The sequence below is a fragment of the Bos grunniens genome, chromosome 11 (genome assembly GCF_055505025.1).
Source record: "Bos grunniens cultivar Pamir isolate PY7600 chromosome 11, Bosgru_T2T1.0, whole genome shotgun sequence".
NCBI lineage: Eukaryota > Metazoa > Chordata > Mammalia > Artiodactyla > Bovidae > Bos > Bos grunniens.
The window spans coordinates 7,557,204-7,575,808 of record NC_141175.1 but is presented as its reverse complement, the minus strand read 5'-3'; the positions used below and the strand labels follow the sequence as shown (position 1 = coordinate 7,575,808).

General features: G+C 51.5%; 2 protein-coding genes across 3 annotated transcripts; one reads left to right on the top strand and one right to left on the bottom strand.

Moving 5' to 3' along the window:
• The first annotated feature begins 897 nt into the window (after window positions 1–897).
• TOR1B (torsin family 1 member B) lies at window positions 898–8,017 on the top strand. The gene is made up of 5 exons (XM_086324547.1): window positions 898–1,154; window positions 1,788–2,053; window positions 3,788–3,963; window positions 5,551–5,678; window positions 6,132–8,017. Exons 1-5 carry the CDS (start codon window positions 956–958, stop codon window positions 6,371–6,373), a joined length of 1,011 nt encoding a protein of 336 aa, XP_086180673.1. The 5' UTR covers window positions 898–955; the 3' UTR covers window positions 6,374–8,017.
• A 1,947-nt stretch (window positions 8,018–9,964) lies between these two features.
• TOR1A (torsin family 1 member A) lies at window positions 9,965–17,868 on the bottom strand. Of its 2 annotated transcripts, none has more exons than XM_086324542.1 (5): window positions 17,655–17,868; window positions 16,784–17,049; window positions 14,011–14,186; window positions 13,782–13,909; window positions 9,965–10,570 (listed from the first exon to the last, which is right to left on the bottom strand). In XM_086324542.1, exons 1-5 carry the CDS (start codon window positions 17,836–17,838, stop codon window positions 10,320–10,322), a joined length of 1,005 nt encoding a protein of 334 aa, XP_086180668.1. In that variant the 5' UTR covers window positions 17,839–17,868; the 3' UTR covers window positions 9,965–10,319. The 2 variants fall into 2 exon arrangements, with proteins under 2 accessions (XP_086180668.1, XP_086180669.1); XM_086324543.1 differs by lacking the exon at window positions 9,965–10,570 and adding an exon at window positions 12,049–13,396.
• Window positions 17,869–18,605: the final 737 nt, after the last annotated feature.

The following is an 18,605-nucleotide window of genomic DNA, read 5'->3' as shown; positions in this document are numbered from 1 at the left end:
TCTGCCTTGCTGTAGCCACAGGGCTCAGCCTGGGGCCCGCAGTCCACAGCACTCAGCAACTGTTTCAGGAAGGCAGGTGGGTGGGGAGACTTGACAAACGCTCAGGATAGCTCCAGGGGAAGTGAAAGGAGGGCTGACAAAGCAAAGTGTGGGAAGATCTGGGAAGAAAACGAAACAGTAGAAGTTAGGCATGGGTTTGAAACAGAAGCTAACCACTCCAGTATTGTTGCCTGGAAAATCTCACAGACAGAGGAGCCTAGCAGGCTACAGTCCATGGGATTCCAAGAGTGGACTTAGAGACTAAACCACCACCACCACCAAGCGGGTCCCTAGACGGCTTTTCTCCAACTCTGGAGTTGGAGAAGACTCTTCAGAGTCCCTTGGTCTGCAAGGAGATCCAACCAGTCCATCCTAAGGGAGATCAGTCCTGAATATGCATTGGAAGGACTGATGCTAAAGCTGAAACTCCAATGCTTTGGCCACCTGATGCGAAGAGCTGACTCATTTGAAAAGACCCTGATGCTGGGAAAGATTGAAAGTGGGAGAAGGGGACGACAGAGAATGAGATGTTGGATGGCATCACCGACTGGATGGACATGAGTTTGAGTAAACTCCGGGAGTTGGTGATGGACAGGGAGGCCTGGCGTGCTGCAGTCTATGGGGTCGCAAAGAGTCGGAAACTAGCAAGCGACTCAACTGGACCAAGCTGAGACGATTTTCGTGCCACTCGCAAAGAAGGCGGCACAAAACCACGCCCCTGAACGGAGACGTCTGGCTTTTGTGCCACTCACAAAGATGGCGACACGGAGCCACACCCCTAGCCAACGAAGCCGTCCTATGGAGTGGGCGGACCTAGAGGTCGGAAGTGACGCACACCGGAAGTCCATCCCACCGCCCGGCCGCCTGGGTTGCCCAGACTGCTGGGAAGGCCGTAGTTGTGGGCGCTCTGTGTGCTATGCGGCTGGATCCGCGGCTTGGGGGCGCCGCGGCGCTGAGGCTGCTGCTGGCGGCCCACGTGGTGGCGGCATTCGAGCCTATAACTGTGGGCATCGCCATCGGGGCCGCGTCGGTGCTCACTGGCTACCTGTCTTACAAGGACCTGTACTGCCGCTTCGCCGAGTGCTGCCGCAGCGAGCGGCCGCTCAACGCGTCGGGTACGGCTGGGCTGCCCTGGAGGGGCTCGCGGGGTGCGGGAGACAGGCCCCTCGCGGGCGTCAGTGCCCCCGCACCCCGCGCTCACCCTTCGATGGGGTAGGAGGGAGAGGTGGGGTTTCGGTCCCGGCTGCAGCCTCGGAAGCCGTGTCTTCGGAGAGATCCTCCGGATCGTGGGGGGTTCTGCCCAACTTCCTCCCTAAAAGTTTGCATTCCTTGGGAGGACAGTAAGAAGAAACTGAAAAAGCACCCGCCCTTCTGTGCCGTGTCGACCCTATTAAGTACCTTTCAGACGTGCAGCGTCCGCCCCGAAAGCCCACATCTGGCCCTCGGTTTTCTTCCAAGCCAGTAGGGTTGACTCGGGGAATTGCAAAGCAGCCCAGTCGAGAGGGCCAGTCCTTGGGTGAGCGAACACATTTAGTTTCCTTCTCCAGTCCGTTTCCTTGGAAGTGGCCTCGTGTGACCGCAGCCCCGTGGTTCCGCCTCAGTGCCAGCCCTGGGGTTTGGCAGAGATCCCATGCTGGACCACTTTGCGAACCTGTGCCTTCCACTTTGGCCAGCTGGGGCGAGCACTGCTTTTCTGGTGCGTGTTTAATGTGTATTTTTCTCTCTTGTTCTCGGGCTGGCTCCTGCAGCCCTCAAGCAGGACTTGGAGGAGAAGCTGTTTGGGCAGCATCTGGCCACAGAGGTGATTGTCAAGGCGCTGACCGGCTTCAAGAACAACAAAAATCCCAAGAAACCACTGACTCTCTCCTTACACGGCTGGGCTGGCACAGGCAAGAATTTTGTCAGCCAAATTGTGGCTGAAAATCTTCACCCCAAAGGCCTGAAGAGCAACTTTGTCCACCTGTTTGTGTCGACCCTGCACTTCCCTCATGAGCAGCACATAAAACTGTATCAGGCAAGGAATTGTTATCCCGTCCTCTGGCTTCTCCGACTGGTCTGGGTGACCCACTCCCTGACTCCATCCTCTGATTCTTTCTTTGCGCTGCAGTAGCCCCAGACCCCACGGGTTTAAGGCACAAGCCCCCCACCCTGGTGACCCTTTGCCATTTGCAGTTCTGCAGCTTCTGCCTCACCGATTCCAAAATAATACAGCGGGGTGTGGGTGTGCTCAGTCGCTAAGTCGTGTCCGACTCTTTGCCACCCCATGGACTTGTGGCCCACCAGGCTCCTCTGTCTGTGGCATTTCCCAGACAAGATACTGGAATGGGTTGCCATTTCCTTCTCCAGGGGATCTTCCCGATCCAGGGATCGAACCCGCGTTTCCTGCGTTGACAGGTGGGTTCTTTACCACTGAGCCACCAGGGAAGCCCAGTACAGCGGGGTGATGTTCCATTAAAAGATGGAGCCAAGAGCGGGAAGGTGACTTGCTCCCTACAGTCTTTGTGACCTTACGACAAATGAGAAACTGGAACCCAAATCTCCTGTCTCCCAGTCTGCAGGGTAGCTGTGCTGTGCAGTGAGTATGCGCAGCATCCCCGTCCCAGCCCTTGGTTAAGTGAAACAGACTCAAATGGCTTTATTTAAGGCTCCCTTGGGAATTCCTTGGTGGTCTCGTGGTTAGGACTCCATGTTTTCACTGCTGAAGGCACAGGTTTAATCCCTGATCAGGGAACTAAGATCCCTCAAGCACAGCCAAAAATGAAAAAATAAATTCCTGCCTATGATGTAGCTTCAGCTTGCCCTCTGCATTTAAGCACTGAGGACCAGAGGATTTTTTTTCCTCCTCAGTAGCCGTTTTTCCCTTTGCTCCTCCCGTCCTTCGCATTCTTGGCATTGTATTGTTAAGTTGTCCAGTAGGGTTCTTGTTTAAGTGGACATCCTTGTATTCCTACATCCTTAGTGTTCCTATTTAGTGTTAGGTGGGGACTGAGATAAGGAATAGAAACTGAACAAGGAAGTAAAAGTGTATATCTGCCACATAAACAATAAGACAGGGAAGACAGCCAAAAAGAGAATGATTTTCTTATTTTCCAAATTCTTTCATAATTCCCTGGAAATACAGGCACAAACGCTTGTCATGACATGTTATCTAGGTCAGCGTCTTTGTTCACTGCACTTGTAACGCCGTACAAGGCACTGGCCTTGGATACAGCGCTGGTCTTAGTCTAGTTTCTTATTCCTCAGTATGTCTAGTAGAATTGAGATTTCCATCCACAGTGAGATGAAAATTACTGGTTGGTTACCAGTGAAATGATAAATATTCACATATCTTATACTTCTTAAACCTTTAAAAAGTTGCTCTGGGTACTTCATTTGAGTTAGGAAAACACTTATTTGCCTTTTAGCACCCATCTCTCTGCTGGTTTCCGTCCCCCCTTCACCCCTTTTTTTCTTTCTTTTTTTAAAATTTAATTTTTTAAAAAAATTTATTTAATTGGAGGCTAATTACAACATTGTAGTGGTTTTTGCCATACATTGACATGAATCAGCCACGTTCCTCCCGCTTTTTATAGATGAAGTTTTGGAAAACTAGTTACCCAGTGAGTGCAGATTAGGATGTGGTTTTTGTTAAACCCCAGAGAGCTCTGATTTTTCACCTTCCTGAGTGTGAAGAACAGCATAGCATTTCTCCCCTGGGCACACCCTTTTGAGTCCCCATGCCCCATTTCTTCTTTTATGGTTGGTCCAGGACCAGTTACAGAGGTGGATCCGGGGTAACGTGAGTGCATGTGCGGGCTCTGTGTTCATATTTGATGAGATGGATAAGTTGCACCCGGGAGTCATTGACGCAATCAAGCCGTTCCTGGATTACTACGAGCAGATTGATGGCGTGTCTTACCGGAAGGCCATCTTCATCTTTCTCAGGTCAGTGGGAGGCATTTCTTGAGTGGGAATGTACCGAGCCCTTCATTTTCCCAGGGCTAGAATGAGGTGCTGGGGACAAATGTGCCAGCCTGGCAAAAGTAACTTGCAGACGTCTTCCAGGGCAGGGGCAGGAGGAAACGAATGAAGGAAATTGTTTCTGAAAATAGGCAGTTTCGCTGCCTACACATGTCATCTCTGGGGTTTATAAAAAGTTGCAGCGTTACACACCAAGTTGTTTTTTTTTTCTTCTCTGCCTGAGAAAACAGATTTTCAGCTCCTGAGGGCAGATGCTTTGTTTTTTTTCTTTGTCTAGTAGCACATACTAAATACTCCTTGATTAAAAATAAACTTTAGAGAACTATCACAAACTGATTCCATCTTAGAAAACTCACAGCATTTCCTGATAATAAGTGACATCAGTAAGAAGTCATTACAACCCTTTAATACATATAGACTGGTTTATATATTTGGCTTTAAGCTGCATAGAAACTGAAAAAAAAAAAGAGTGAACTTAGAGCAGGTACGTTTCCTGATTAGAGTCTTTTTCTTAAAATTAATTTTTATTGGAGTCTAGTTGATTTAGTGTGGTGTTAGTTTCTGTGGTAGTTTGTTGTTCGTCGCTCAGTCATGTCTGACTCTGTGACGTCAAGAACTGCACCACGCCAGGCCTCCCTGTCCTTCACCATCTCCTGGAGTTTGCTCAAACTCATATCCATTGAGTAGGTGATGGCATCTCATCCTCTGTTGCCCCCTTCTCCTCCTGCCCTCAGTCTTTCCCAGAATCAGGGTCTTTTCCAATGAGTCAGGTCTTTACATCAGGTGGCCAAAGTATTGGAGTTTCAGCTTCAGAATCAGTCCTTCCAATGAATATTCAGGACTGATTTCCTTTAGGATGGACTGGTTGGATCTCCTTGCAGTCCAAGGGACTCTGAAGCGTCTCCTCCAACACCACAGTTCAAAACCATCAATTCTTCAGTGCCCAGCTTTCTTTATGGTCCAACTCTCAACATCCATACATGACTACTGGAAAAACCATAGCTTTGACTAGACGGACCTTTGTTGGCAAAGTAATGTTTCTGCTTTTTAATATGCTGTCTAGGTTGGTCATAGCTTTTCTGCCAAGGAGCAAGTGTCAAAAGAAATTTAAAAACTTCATGGCTGCAGTCACCATCTGCAGTGATTTTGGAGCCCAAGAAAATAAAGTCTGTCACTGTTTCCATTGTTTCCCCATCTATTTGCCATGAAGTGATGGGATCAGATGCCATGATCTTGGTTTTTTGAATGTTGAGCTTTAAGCCAGCTTTTTCACTCTCCTCTTTCACTTTCATCAAGAGGCTCTTTAGTTCCTCTTTGCTTTCTGCCATAAGGGTGGTGTCATCTGCATATCTGAGGTTATAGCAAAGTGATACATACATGTGTACACTGTGTTTTAGATATTTTTAGCCATCTGGGTCACCACAGAGCATTGAGTAGAGTTCCCTGCGCTATGTAGTCGGTTCTCACTAGTTATCTTTTATATATACTAGTGTGTATATGTCATAGAGAAGTCAGGGTGTGATTTTAATCTGGTTTCTTTGGCAAACTCAGCAACGCAGGCGGAGACCTCATAACTAAGACGGCCCTTGACTTCTGGCGGGCTGGGAGAAAGAGAGAGGACATCCAGCTGAAGGACCTGGAGGCGGTGCTGTCTGTCGGAGTCTTCAATAACAAACACAGTGAGTCTCCCTGAGTGGGTGCCCTCTGCCCTCCGCCCTGCCCACAGCATCACTGTTCTCTCTCTTTTTTTTATTCTGGCCCTGCGGCTTGTGGGATCTTAGTTCCCCAACCAGGGATCGAACCTGTGCCCTCTGCAGTAGAAGCTCCGGTCCTAACCACCAGACTGCCAGGAAAGTCCCAGCCGTCTCTCTTCCTTTCACAAAACCACAGAATCTGCTCACCCCTGTAGCTTGGCTGAAGTAGGGACTCTTTTTTTGGAGGGCATGCTATTCTAGAAGCCAGTTAGCGGGGGTAGCCAACCAACCTTACATCAGCCTTGACCAAAAGCGAATCTTGAGGGCCGCATACGTGGGGAATGTGCTGGGGATCAGGACAGGCCCTGTAGGAGCCGCACGCTGGCGGGGTGACAAGGACAGAAGTGTCAGGAAACCCAGCTGTGCCCTGTTCCCCAGGTGGCCTGTGGCACAGCGGCCTGATAGACCGGAACCTCATCGACTACTTCATCCCCTTCCTGCCCCTGGAGTACAGACACGTGAAGATGTGCGTGCGGGCGGAGATGAAGGCCCGCGGTTCCGCCGTCGATGAAGACGTCGTCACCCGAGTGGCAGAGGAGATGACGTTCTTCCCGAAGGACGAGAAAATATACTCAGACAAGGGCTGCAAGACCGTGCAGTCACGGCTGGACTTCTACTGAGCCCTCGTGCAGGCGGGCTGAGACGCGAGCAGGCGCCCAGCAGACCTGGGGCCGGGCCCGAAGAAGCACTTTGAAGACCTCCTCGGGATTTGCTCATTTGCACCTGTGGACTCGCAGGATCCGGAAGGTTCTGAGGGTTGATTTGTGAAATGATGCTCCGCTGTCAAGTGAACTTGTGTTGCAGCATGACGGCGGCGCAGTTGTTCACAGATGGAAATGAACTTTTGAAATCCGCCTCCCCCACACACTTAACTGACCTTGACAGAAGTGCCTTGAGAACAGAGGCCAAGGACTCTTTCTGACCCAACGGTACCCTCATCCCAGAAGCTGAACTAAAGTTCAGGGGCTAATGCAAGCCAGGGAGCATTGGTTTTCACCTGCCAGAAACACTCTTCAGCTCTAGCTCTTTTTCTTTTACAGAACACGTTCACTAAGATGAAGTATTTTCAGGTAACATTGGTGGCACCTTCGGGCACAGATTGTCCAGTGGGAGAACCCAGGTCTGAAGGCCAAGCACACGGCTGGGCGAGCCGTCTGCTTGTGGGGTGGGGGCTCCGTGCCAGGCCCCTGCGGCCCCACAGAACGGGCAGGACCTCTCCTTCTGTCCGCGGCTTTGCTGCTGTTTACAACCCTCGTCGTGAGATTCCATCCCCAATTCTCACTTGGTGTTGACCGCAGCCTTTCTGGTACTGCTGCTCCTCCTGAATTTCAGCCAGGGCTCCGGGTCCCACCAGCCATCTCATCTCTAGAGATGGACCAGAACACAGCCGTTGGCTTCGAGTTTGAGTCCTTGGTTCCCACGGTGGAATGCTTGTTACAGTTTACATGTGGGTCAGCTTTTCACTTGACTCCACAGAACCATTGGAAATCCGCAGAACCCCACCATTCTCCACAGATGACACGTGCCAACTGGATGGTCAGCTTGCAGGTTCTGCATTGCCAAAGAGAAAGTATTGTACACTAGAAACGCTTGAGTTTTTAAGAACATGGCTATTTTTAATAATGTTTTTACTGGGAATCTTACATAATAGAGAAACAAAACGTTGCTTATTTTAAAACATGTGAAGGGATAATTTCCTGTTTCTTTATCAGATGCTCTTAAAACAGATGGTCTTGGCTGGTCCTGGGTGTCATCTAAGAATGATGTCCTTTATGGTGGTGCCAGGCTGCACTGCCCTGGCCTTGGGGAAATAAGACTTTGATTCCAGCCAGTGTGAATCGCTCCATCTTGTGGTTGCAATGCAACTGAAGACGCGTAATGAGAACATGCAGCTTTTTTATATGTATAAGATGTGGCAGAATGAATGTTCCTACAGCATGGCAGTGCCTTATAGAGGATCACACTTAGTCTTTAAAAAATGTCAAGGTGAGGCTTGAAACTTTTAGTACCTGTCTTCAAGTTGGATCTAAATTAAATTTCTTTTATAACCTTTTGGGTGTCTGGTCAGGAGGAGATAAGATTTCTTGTTTACAATGATGCAATAAACTCAAGACGTGTTGGCTACCTTTGGACTGCTGTTACTGACTTGTAACTTGAAAAGGCCACAGATGCCCATGGCCCAGCCTCCTCACCCCGAGTAAGACGTAGATGAGTTTGGACTGACCTACTGAATGTCAAATAATAAAGCTTAAATTTTATCATGAGATGCCACTTGAAGATTTTCTTTTCTGGTTTATTTGGGAGCTCTGAAGTTTGAGCTGAGAAGAAAGGCTCTTTAATAACTTGGGTGAATTAGGCTTACTGGACACGCTGGTTGGCTGTCTTCATGTCAATGTTTACCTTAAAGGCTGTTCGGTACAAAGTTAAGTTGGATTAGATGATGAGTCACACCCCAGCTAATTTTCCTGGATGTAAGTACCATCAGAAAGAGCTGGTCTCACTCTGTGTTTTGGCTGCACTCCACGGCATGTGGCACCTGAGTTCCCCCACCGGGGGTCAGAGCCACACCCCCTGCACTGGAAGGCAGTCTTAATCACTGGATCACTGGGGAAGTCCCAAGCTGGTTTTCTAACAGATATGTTCTAAAATGAATGCAGGCAGGAAAGCGAGGCCCTAAAATGTGATTCACGGCTGCCATTCTGGACCTAAAGTGTGGCCAAGCTCAGATCAGGAAACCTGCTTGCCTGGTCTTCCCGCCCCGAACCTGAAAATAACAAAATCCTTGTTACGTTAACCAGATCTCAGCTTAATCTCTCAACCTGGGCTCTTCAGCAAGTGATTTGTTCACAATGGCTCTTCCTAGGACTGAAGATGGAGCCCTTTCTACAAAGTTGAGACCCTCTTCACCATCAGGTCACCCACTCCCCCCGTTTTCAGATTGGAAGTGTGCACCCCGTGAGCCTGCCCTCTCTCCATCTGGGTCCCAGGCCTCTGCCGCTTCCACTTCACCCCACATAGCCTCATCTGGAAGACTGAACTTTCTAGGTGAGTCAGGGACCCCAGTGTCCCCTAACAGAGACTCCCAGGGGCTGGGGACTTCTTCAGATGAATGGATAGCCCCAATCCGTGACTCCTGGGGACATGACAGCAGGCCAGCTTCAGGGCAACATCAGGAACTTCCCAGTGCTCAGGGCTGCCTTAGGGGCCTGGGTGGCCTTAGTTCCTGTACTGGGTGCATAGCCCTGAGGCAGGGGTCCCCCGTCTTCTGTGCCTGCTGAAGACCGCCCCTGTGAGCACTGCAGACACACACCCACAGGAGCCCTTGTAGGCACACATGTGTTGCACAATACAAGGTATTTAGGCGCCTACACTGCTCTGTGCTCCTGCCTGGCTTCTCAGTGGGGGCTAGGTCTCCAGACTTGAATGAACTTCACAGCTGGGAGTTGGGAGCTCCATGAACCCGTGATACCCCAGGGAGCTGAGCAGAGCCGGAGCCACCCGGATCCTCAGCTGTGTCACGCTCCTCCCCATTTCAGCCTGGGATGCGCTGTTAGGTCTCAATTCACAGCTCAAGCACAGAAGGTAGGGCCTCGAGGTGTTTTTTTCCCACTAAAAATGTATTCACGAATCATACTGTTTTATTGTAAAGTGGCAGCATTTGCATTTAACAAATAGAAACACCGTGCTCAGCGTCATGGGGGCTAAGCTTTCCTAGAGGTTTGGGGAGTTGATTAAACATGATGAAAATGAGTAAAAAAATATGAAAAACCGTATTTTATGAAAATTTGGCAAAACCTGCCACTGAGTGCATGACTCATTCAGGAATGGAAAGCAGAGAGGGGCCATTGCAAAGCTGACTGACAGGCAAGCGACAGGCTTGCAGACACTTTGCTTTCCAGGAAATTCTGTTTCTAACAAATTGTTCACAGTGTTACTAAGATCATTCACAGTGTTACAGTTCACAGTGTTACTGTGATGAACACTCTTGGGAAGGACACTTGGGCCTGAGTGTGTCTGTCTGCTGTCTAAGGCTCATCGCCCTTGCAATGGTCATCCCATGACAGGTCTGCTCGCTGCTCCAGCCTCAGTCCCCAGTCACGCCACCCTAGAGGACAGACTGAGGGCGGCAGGCGTGGGCATTTACGCAGTAGTGACATCACAGCGTACGTTGTAATGATAGGAAATTACTAAAACACACACAAGTCAACAACTTAAGAGTCTGAAAAGTTTCTCATAATGTTAAAAACCATTTTAAATAAAAATGATCACATTTTTCAGTAAAACTGATTCATCCTTCCTTGAAACAGAAACATTTGAAATTAAAACATGATTTTAAAAAAAAAAAATCATGAGCCCTGGCTTGGCTGGGCTGGGAGCTGGCTCCTCCCCTCCTCTGCAGGCCCTGGGGTCTGCTCCCCGTCCGCATCTGTCACCAACAGCCTGCAGATTCTGCTGGATGAAAAAATAATGCCCGGGCAAGCGCCTGTCCTGTCACACAGGACGAATTCATTTCACTCCTCGTCCAGGACCAGAGAGGGGACGCGGGAAGCAGCCGCTCTGGCGCCATCAGTCATCATAGTAGTAATCTAACTTGGTGAACACGGTTTTACAGCCTTTGTCGGAGAAAACTCTCTCCTCTTTGGGGAAAAATGTCATTTCCTCAGCCACCCTGCTCACAATGTCCTCGTCCACCTCGTAGCCTCGCGACTGCATTTCGACTCTGATGCACATCTTCAGGTGTTTATATTCCAGCGGGAGGAAGGGAACGAAATAATCGATGAGGTTTCGGTCAATTAAGCTGCTGTGCCAGAAGCCACCTGGGAAGAAAAAGGTGCTGTTCATCCACCGTCGGTCTGCCCATCGGCCTGTCCACACGCGTGGGCAGTGTGTCGACCACGAGGGGGAGCCCCGTGCCTGCCCTCAGGGGAGACTGGTCTAAGGAGCAGGCAGACTAACCAGTGAGCTCGCCTGGCTCGTCAGCAGCCAATGACAGGGTGACGCCACAGTGGGCGGGGAGGCCTCTCAAGACGTGAGCTCAAGACCTCACGCGGGAAGGAGGCTCACCGGCTGTCCCAGGACAGACAGGCCATGCAGGGAAGGGACCAGAGACTCACAGGTTGGCAGGTTCACAGAACGGGGAAGGTGACGGGAGTTCCCGGGGAAAGACCAGCCTCTTGGAAATTTGCGACTGGCTGGGGTTCCTGTGGCTGGATCAGTGACAGGGTGGACGCTCTCTGCCGCCGCCACCGTGTCCAAACCCTCCAGAGCGTTTGGGGGACCAAAAGCTAGAGCCCCCACTAACGTGTGAAGACAGTGCTGTTCTGGCCGCAGGGCGCACGCTTTCCCGGACGAGGCCTGAGCCGCCGCGGTCACGGGTCTGGGAGGACCCCGGCCTCTGGACCCTCCCACTCCCTCCTGAGGCGAGCCAGCACCCGCTGGGTCACGGCCGGAGGTTCTTCAGAATGTCTCTCCTTCCACCTTCCCGCTTCTGTCCTGTGCCTTAATCCCGGGCTGGCTCTGCCGCCCTTCCCACCTGGGTTTTTCCCCCACACTACCAAGCACTCCTCGGACACCACCTGGAGGCCCTACAGTTCACCTCAGTTCTGGCGACACTGCACCCGGAGACCTCATCAGGTCCCACAGGCTGGGCGCTGTCCCACAAGACAGCCCCCCCAGCCCCCGACCGAAAGTTCCGGCTGTCCCCTGTGCTTCTGAGGGGCCAATGATGTCCCTCCTTGGGTTCAATTTCTTTGTAAGTGGAGCTCATGGAACTCAGAGAAATCTTTTACGACTAGACTACTGGTTTATTATAAAAAGATATGACTCAGGAACAGCCAGCTGGAGGAGACGCAGGGGCCAAGGCATGTGGGAAGGGGCGTGGAGCTCCCATGAACTCTGAGCCCATCACTCTCCCCAAATCTCTGCGTCTTCACCAACCCGGAGCTCTCCGAACCCTGTCTTTTAGGGTTCTTAAGGAAAATTCTCTACGTAGGTATGACTGATTAAATCACTGCCCACTGGCGACTGAATCAACCTTCAGCTGCCCCTCCCCTCCCCAGGGGCCTGAAAGGGTTGGAGACTGAAAGCTCTAACCCTCCAATCCAGGGCGGTTCCCCTGGAAAGCACCCCCCACCTTAGGTATTCTGCAAAAGTCACCTCACTTAACACAGACTCCGGGTGGCTGAAAGGGGCTTGTCAGGAACATCAAGACACCTTTATGGCTCTCACTTCTTGGAACCTCCAAAGGGCTTTAGGAGCGCTGGGCCAGAAAATGCGGACAAAGGCCAGACACACGTTTCTTACTGTCAATCATGGCATCACAACTGGGGTTTATTCTTTTCCTGCCCAACAGGGCTTTGCACACAGCCGGGGCTCAGTAAACATCTGACTGACTGGATGGGGTGGAGTCTGTGGCCGTGGGAAAGAACCAAACTGAGTGCTGGGTGGTAGGCCCGCAGCAAGTGGGACAGCCCTGGCCAGTCTCCCGAAGGCCTGCTGGACTTGCCTGAGGCTGGGGACAGAGCACAGCCAGGCAGACGCTGACCTGCCTCCCGGGGTTCACAACGGAGGAGCCGCCCAGTCAGCCAGTAAACAGATGATCCCCCGTAGTGCCAGGGGCTGTGAATGCTGAGTTGGGGCCGTCAGGCAAGGAGGGCAGAAGGCTAATCAGCCAGGGAATCAGGACAACCAGGACCCCCAAACAGAGAGACCCCTGAAGAGTGTTCAGGTGGAGCAAATGACTTTACAGAGCCCTGGTGACCACTCCCTGGCCTGTCCTCAGCCTGACAGGCACTCCCCCACATGTCCCCACACAAGTGCACTGGGACTTCAGCTGCCTGCTCCCATGCCTCCAACGCGTCATTTCCCCTGCTCCCTGCAAACCTGCTCCTCCTGGAGGCCACCCCCTTAACGAACGGGGCAGGGAGGGGGGCCCTGCCAAGTGCTCAGACCAGATCCTCGTTTCTCATTCCCACACACAGTCTCGTTGTGGGAAATCTCATTGTTTCTACCTTCAAAGTACACACCAGGCCGACAGTGGCTGACCACCCCCACCGCGGCCACGCCTGGCCAAGCCGCCAGCATCTCTCCTCTAGGTTGTTGCAGCCGCTCCTCGCCGGCTGTCCCCGTGCCCCCACTGCCGCCCTCAGTTTGTTCTCCACCTGGCAGCCAGGCAGTCCTGTTAAAACTAGGTCTGAACAGGGCAGTCGGCTCAAAACCCTCCAAGGACTCCCTTTTCCACTTGCAGCCGAGCCCTGCTGTGGGTCCCCAGGCCTTCCACGATCTGCAGCCCACCCCAAGCTCCAGCTCTTATCTGGCCCCCTGCTATTCTCCTATGTTCCTCTTCGTCCCGGCACACTCCCACCTCAGGGGCCTTGCGTGTGCTGTTCCCCCTGGTGCAATGCTTTTCTCTCATTTCCCCATGGCTCCCTCATTCCTCAGGTCAGCTCAGATGTCACCCTCACGTGAGCATTCCCTCACCACTCTATTTATTTAAAACTGCAGCCCTTCCTTGTCGGGCTGTTCCTCCAGGGCACAGACCCTCAGAGTTCCATGGCAAGGCAAGAAAGCAAGGGACCTGACGGCCCATCTGCATCAAAGCCTCCCCAGCAGTCTTCCTTGTTCCACCATCTGCTTCGATTTAACTGAAGAAAACAGGAAACAAATATTCAAGATCTTGAGGATCAACAAAGTTCCTCTTTCTTGAGTGTGAGTATAAGTCACCTGAAGTTTGTTTACACAGATTCCCTCAGAATTCAGACCTCAGTAGGCCTGGGGAAGAGACCGAAAATCGGTCCCAGGTGATGGGGAGGCTGTCAGTCTAAAACAGGGATGCAGGATCATGAATGGGGCCAGGGGAGGGGTCTGGTGTTAGGAGCAGATAACCCCATTTACTGTGCTTTCTTTTCTTTCGCTGCGCTGCACTGCATGTGGGATCTTACTTCCCTGACCAGGGTTCGAACCCATGGCCCCTGCATTGCAAGTGCGGAGTCGTAACCACCGGACCGCCAGAGCAGTGCCCCCACTTACTGTTCTTGTTATTGAAGGCCGACACAGACAAGGCATGCTCCATGTCTTTGAGCTTGATTTCTTCCCTCTGCTTTCCACTTCTCCAGAAATCTAAAGCCACATCTGTGATCCTTTCTGCTCCAGCATTGCTGCGGGACAATTCCAGTGAGTAAGGACTGGGGTGTTTCTCCCCGAAGCCCCCAGGGCTGGGGCTCAGAGCTCTTCAACCATGTCCCGGCCCCGACTTTACCTGAGAAATATGAAGATGGCTTTCTGATAGGAGACCCCATCCAGGTTGTCGTAATAGTCTAGGTAAGGCTTGATGGCGTCTATGAGGCCGGCGTGCATCTTGTCCATTTCATCAAATATGAAGATGGACCTCGCACAGGCACTCACGTTGCCGCGAATCCACGACTGTAACTGATCCTGAGTGACAAGGGGGAAGCCAACAGAGATTCTCAGAAGTGCGACTGACACAGCGGGGGGAGCACTATTAACACCACAACTGGGGTCTACAAAGGCTGCATTTACAAGAGCTTACTGTGTGCTTCCTGCTGTGCTGAGAACTTCACACGAGCTCTTCTGTTCCTCACCACAACCCCACACAGTGGGCATCATCATGCCCATTTTACAGATGAGAAGACCGAGGCACAAAGAGCAGAATCAACTCAGGTTCCAAAATTTTCCCAATGTTACAAAATTGGGCTGTAACAGAGTGAAGACCTGAACCCCACCCTGCCTGATTCCACGGCCCCACACCCTGATTATAATTCTGTGACGTGTCACATGGATGCTACATTGCTAGTCCTCTGTCATCAAAATGAACATGTTAAAATGTATCCTGTGGACACCAGCCTTCTTGGGAGAAAGCAGAGACCGAGCAACCTCTTCCCTGATTAAGTCCTTGGAAGAGCCTGGAGAAGGGCTCTAAGGTTTCGAGAGGGGTAAGGAGACCTCAAGAGCACACATGCTCGAGGATGAGTGTGGGGAGGCAACATTCCTGAGTTTCTGAAACAGTGCCTGGAGACTGCTGGAATAAATCTGCTTAAATGGAACATTCCCTACAAACATTATGTAGGTACTTCTTATATTAAGCAATCAAGATGAGAAGGAGAGAGGACCCTTTCCATCAGAAATTTGAGCTATGGTTTTGCACAATGCTTTCCTAGATGTTTCCCCCTACGATAAGGAGAGGGCTTCCCAGGTGGCTCAGTAGGTAAAAGAATCCGCCTGCAATGCAGGAGACACAGGGGACCTGAGTTTGATCTCTGGGTCAGGAAGATCCCCTGAAGGAGGACACAGCAATGCAGTCCAATATTCTTGCGTCAAGAATTCCATGGACAGAGGAGCCTAGCAGGCTACAGTCCACGAAGTTGCGAAGAGTCAGACACAACTGACGCAACCAAGCACGACGTAAGGTAAGAAGAAGAGTTAGCTATTAGTTTCCGAGGAAAATTCTAGAAGTTACGATATAGGTCTTGACTTCTTATGATCTGGAGTTTTGCTTGGCTACTCAGACCACGGCTACAGTGTTCCATGGGTGCCTATTAACCAAAGCAGTAACTTTGCTCTGTTCGTGCAACGTCACTTCAGTCGTGTCTGACTCTTGCGACCCCATGAACTGTAGCCGATCAACTCCCCTGTTCATGGGATTCTCCAGGCAAGAATACTGGAGTGGGTTGCCACGCCCTCCTCCAGGGCATCTTCCCAACCCAGGGATCGAGCCCGTGTCTCTCAGATCTCCTGCGCTGGCAGGTGGGTTCTTCACCACTAGCACCGCCTGGGAAGCCCATCTCTGCTCTGGAGATATGAACTGACCTCTATTTACAGCAGAACCTCAGGAGAGCTGGAGTGACTTGAACAAGGCCACAAAGTGAGTCACTGTTTAAACGAGAATTCCTTCAGGTCTGGCGGGCTCTAGCCGCCAAGGCCTTCCATTCTGTTCCTCCCTCTTACAGACAACAGAGAACGTACATGGAGCACTCACTACAGGCAAGACCCTGTTCTAAGCACGGTTCACCCGTTTTATTGTGACGTTCCAAAACCCGTCAAAGCAGTTAACTACTGCATTTCCTATTTCACAGACCAGGAAACTGAGGTGCAGGGAGGTTACGTAACTTGCTCAGTCACACAGCTATTGAACAGTGAAGATGGAATGCTAACTAGGAAGAGCAACTCGTCCCTATTTGCCTGGAACTTTCCCAGTTGTAGCAGCGAAAGCCTCACATCCCAGGAACTCCTGGGCGGTCAGTGACCCTGATGCTCATCCAAGCTGAAGGGAAAAATGTGTTCACACAGGTGAGACAAAAAAAAGGCAATAGTTACCAATGATTTGAACGCTCATGTGCTGAGCATCATGTTACATACTTGACAGGTTTAAGAGCTCAAGAAATTCTCAGACTTCCCTGGTTTTACAATGGTTAAGACTCCCAGCTTCCACTGCAGGGGGTGGCACGGGTTCAAACCCTGATCAGGGAATGAAGACCCAACATGCTACGTTGCATGATCAAAATTTTTTTTAAAAAAGAAATTCTCACAACTGTCATTTGACAGATGAAGAACCTGAGTCTCAAGAGAAGTCAGGTGACTCTCCCAACGTTACACAGCTAAGTGGGAGCCTGGGGCTGAAATTCAGATGTGTCTGCCCTGGAAGCCAGGCTGTTAAATCAGTGAGTTCAAGTATAAAAGCAAACTTAGGCCTCCCTAGAAATGTTTCCCCTTTTATAAAACATGTTAGATTCGAAGAGCTTTAACCTGGATTTGATTACGTCCATCTGTAAAATCCTACCACACCACTTACTAAGTACCACATGCAGCCTGTTTTCAGAAACCAGCTTTGACGTTGTCATTGCTTCTGTCATCTCCAACCCTCTGTAATTTCCACACTTTTTAAAGGGAAACGGCCATGTGTGGCTGTTTTCAGGGCTCACTCCTTTCAACACAGAACATCCAAATCCCATCCCCCAACAAAGAAACCCTAAAGCCAGCATCGTCCCTGAAGGATTCCCAAATTCGACCCTTGCCTTATACAAGGTGATGTTCGAGATGTGTGGGAAGTGCAGCGTGGCCACAAACAGGTGGACATAGTCACTGTTCAGACCACCCTCGTAGATATTCTCCGCGATGATTTTGCTGACAAAATTTTTGCCAGTGCCTGTCCACCCGTGCAGGGAGAGGGTGAGAGGTTTCTTGGGCTTCGGGTTGCTGATGAAGCCGGACAAAGCATTTAAGATGACTTTCTTTGCAAGATGCTGTCCAAAGAGCTTGCTGTCGAGATCCTTCTGCAGCGCTGCGAAAAAATCCAAAGCCAGTCAGGCAAGGAGTAGGGGGACACACCTGGCAAAACGTAGCCGTTTACAGGCTCACGTAAAGCCGGCAAAGCCCGCTAAGCTCTTCCAACCGTTTACTGGGACGCAGATGTACGTAGGCACTCGGCCCAGATGACCCGTGAGTCCAGGAGGCCCTCCCTCTGCAAGTCCTGCCCACACTTTCGGATGAGACCCACCCCGGCCCTGTCCCTCCCCACCCGAAGGCCGGCAGGAAAAAAAGGGCAGCTTAATTCAGATCCGCTGCTCCGAGTCGGGAGAGCCCCCACCAGCCTTCCCGTCTCCGGTGAGGAACGAGCAAGAAATTCTCTGGAGGAAGTTTCGGATCGTCCACCCGTCCGCCTTCTGGGCGAAGGTGCAGCTGGCATCCGCAGGTCTCAGACCAAAGTCCCGTCGGCCTGCGGTCGTGGCCCAGGAGCCAGGCCCCGTGCCGCACGCCAGTTCCGGGTCCGGCTCCCCCCCGCCCGCCATCCCCCGGCTGGGCACTGCCCGGGCTTCCGGGCCTCCTGGCTGCCCCCCGCCTCTGACCCCCTTCCGAGCTCTCACACCAGACCCCGGCCCATCCTACCTTCCCGGCTGAGGCTCCGCTTCGGGCTGCAGCACTCGGCGAACAGGCAATAGAGGCGCGGGTAGGAGATGTAGCCGGTGAGGACGCCGCCGGCCAGGGCCAATCCCAGGCTGATGGGCTCCACCGCCCGCACCGCCAACGGCGCCAGCAGCAGCAGGCCCAGCGCGGCCCGCCCCAGCTTCATGCCGGGACCCGCGCCGCCCCGCGCGTTCTCGCGCCTACCGCCGACCGGCGCCGCCACCAGACCGCGCTTCCGGTTCCTCCCGCCGGCGCCCCCATACTTCAAAGGGGCGGATCGCCTCCGACGCCGGCGGCCGCCATCTTTGTGAAGGGCAAAGCCCTTTCCTGCTTTGGGCGCTGGGGTAGTTGGAGGGGCCTTTTTTTTTTTTCCTTTTCCTCTTTTTAGTAAAACTTGCATTTGGGGAACAGTTTTACATGGGCTTCCCTGGTGGCTCAGACGGTCTGCCTGCAATGCGGGAGACCCGGGTTCAATCCCTAAGTCGGGAAAATCCCCTGGAGCAGGAAATGGCAACCCACTCCAGGGATTCCCCCAGCCAGGGATCCAACTCGTGTCTCCCGTTTTGGCACGGGGATTCTTTACCACTGAGCGACCTAGGAAAGCCCTAATCTTTTGTAGGATTCTCAACTATTGGAATTTGATGCTCTTCTTATGATTAGATTGGAGTTATGGGTTTGGGTGAGGAATATACAGAGATACTATTTTTATAACATCATATCATAGGTACATATAATCAACATGATTTATGACTGTTGACGTTGACCTTCCTCACCTGGATAAGGTAGTGTTGGTCAGGTCTCTCCCAGTTAACAGTTACTTCCTCTCATTCATTGATTCATAATTTTGAGGATCTCCTATGGACTAGATCCTGGGGATTGAAGAAAAAAAAATGAGGTGCAGGTGAATCCTGCCTTCACTGACCTTGCATCTGA

What these genes read in the sequence shown, in the direction of transcription:
- TOR1B (XM_086324547.1), top strand. Translation starts at nt 956, where the DNA reads ATGCGGCTGGATCCGCGGCTTGGGGGCGCCGCGGCGCTGAGGCTGCTG. An exon ending in GCGGCCGCTCAACGCGTCGG is followed by an intron (nt 1,155 to 1,787) that starts GTACGGCTGGGC and finishes TGGCTCCTGCAG; the next exon opens with CCCTCAAGCAGGACTTGGAG. An exon ending in AGTCTTCAATAACAAACACA is followed by an intron (nt 5,679 to 6,131) that starts GTGAGTCTCCCT and finishes CCTGTTCCCCAG; the next exon opens with GTGGCCTGTGGCACAGCGGC.
- TOR1A (XM_086324542.1), bottom strand. Translation starts at nt 17,838, where the DNA reads ATGAAGCTGGGGCGGGCCGCGCTGGGCCTGCTGCTGCTGGCGCCGTTG. An exon ending in GCGGAGCCTCAGCCGGGAAG is followed by an intron (nt 17,050 to 17,654) that starts GTAGGATGGGCC and finishes ATTTTTTCGCAG; the next exon opens with CGCTGCAGAAGGATCTCGAC. An exon ending in CGAACATCACCTTGTATAAG is followed by an intron (nt 14,187 to 16,783) that starts GCAAGGGTCGAA and finishes CTTGTCACTCAG; the next exon opens with GATCAGTTACAGTCGTGGAT.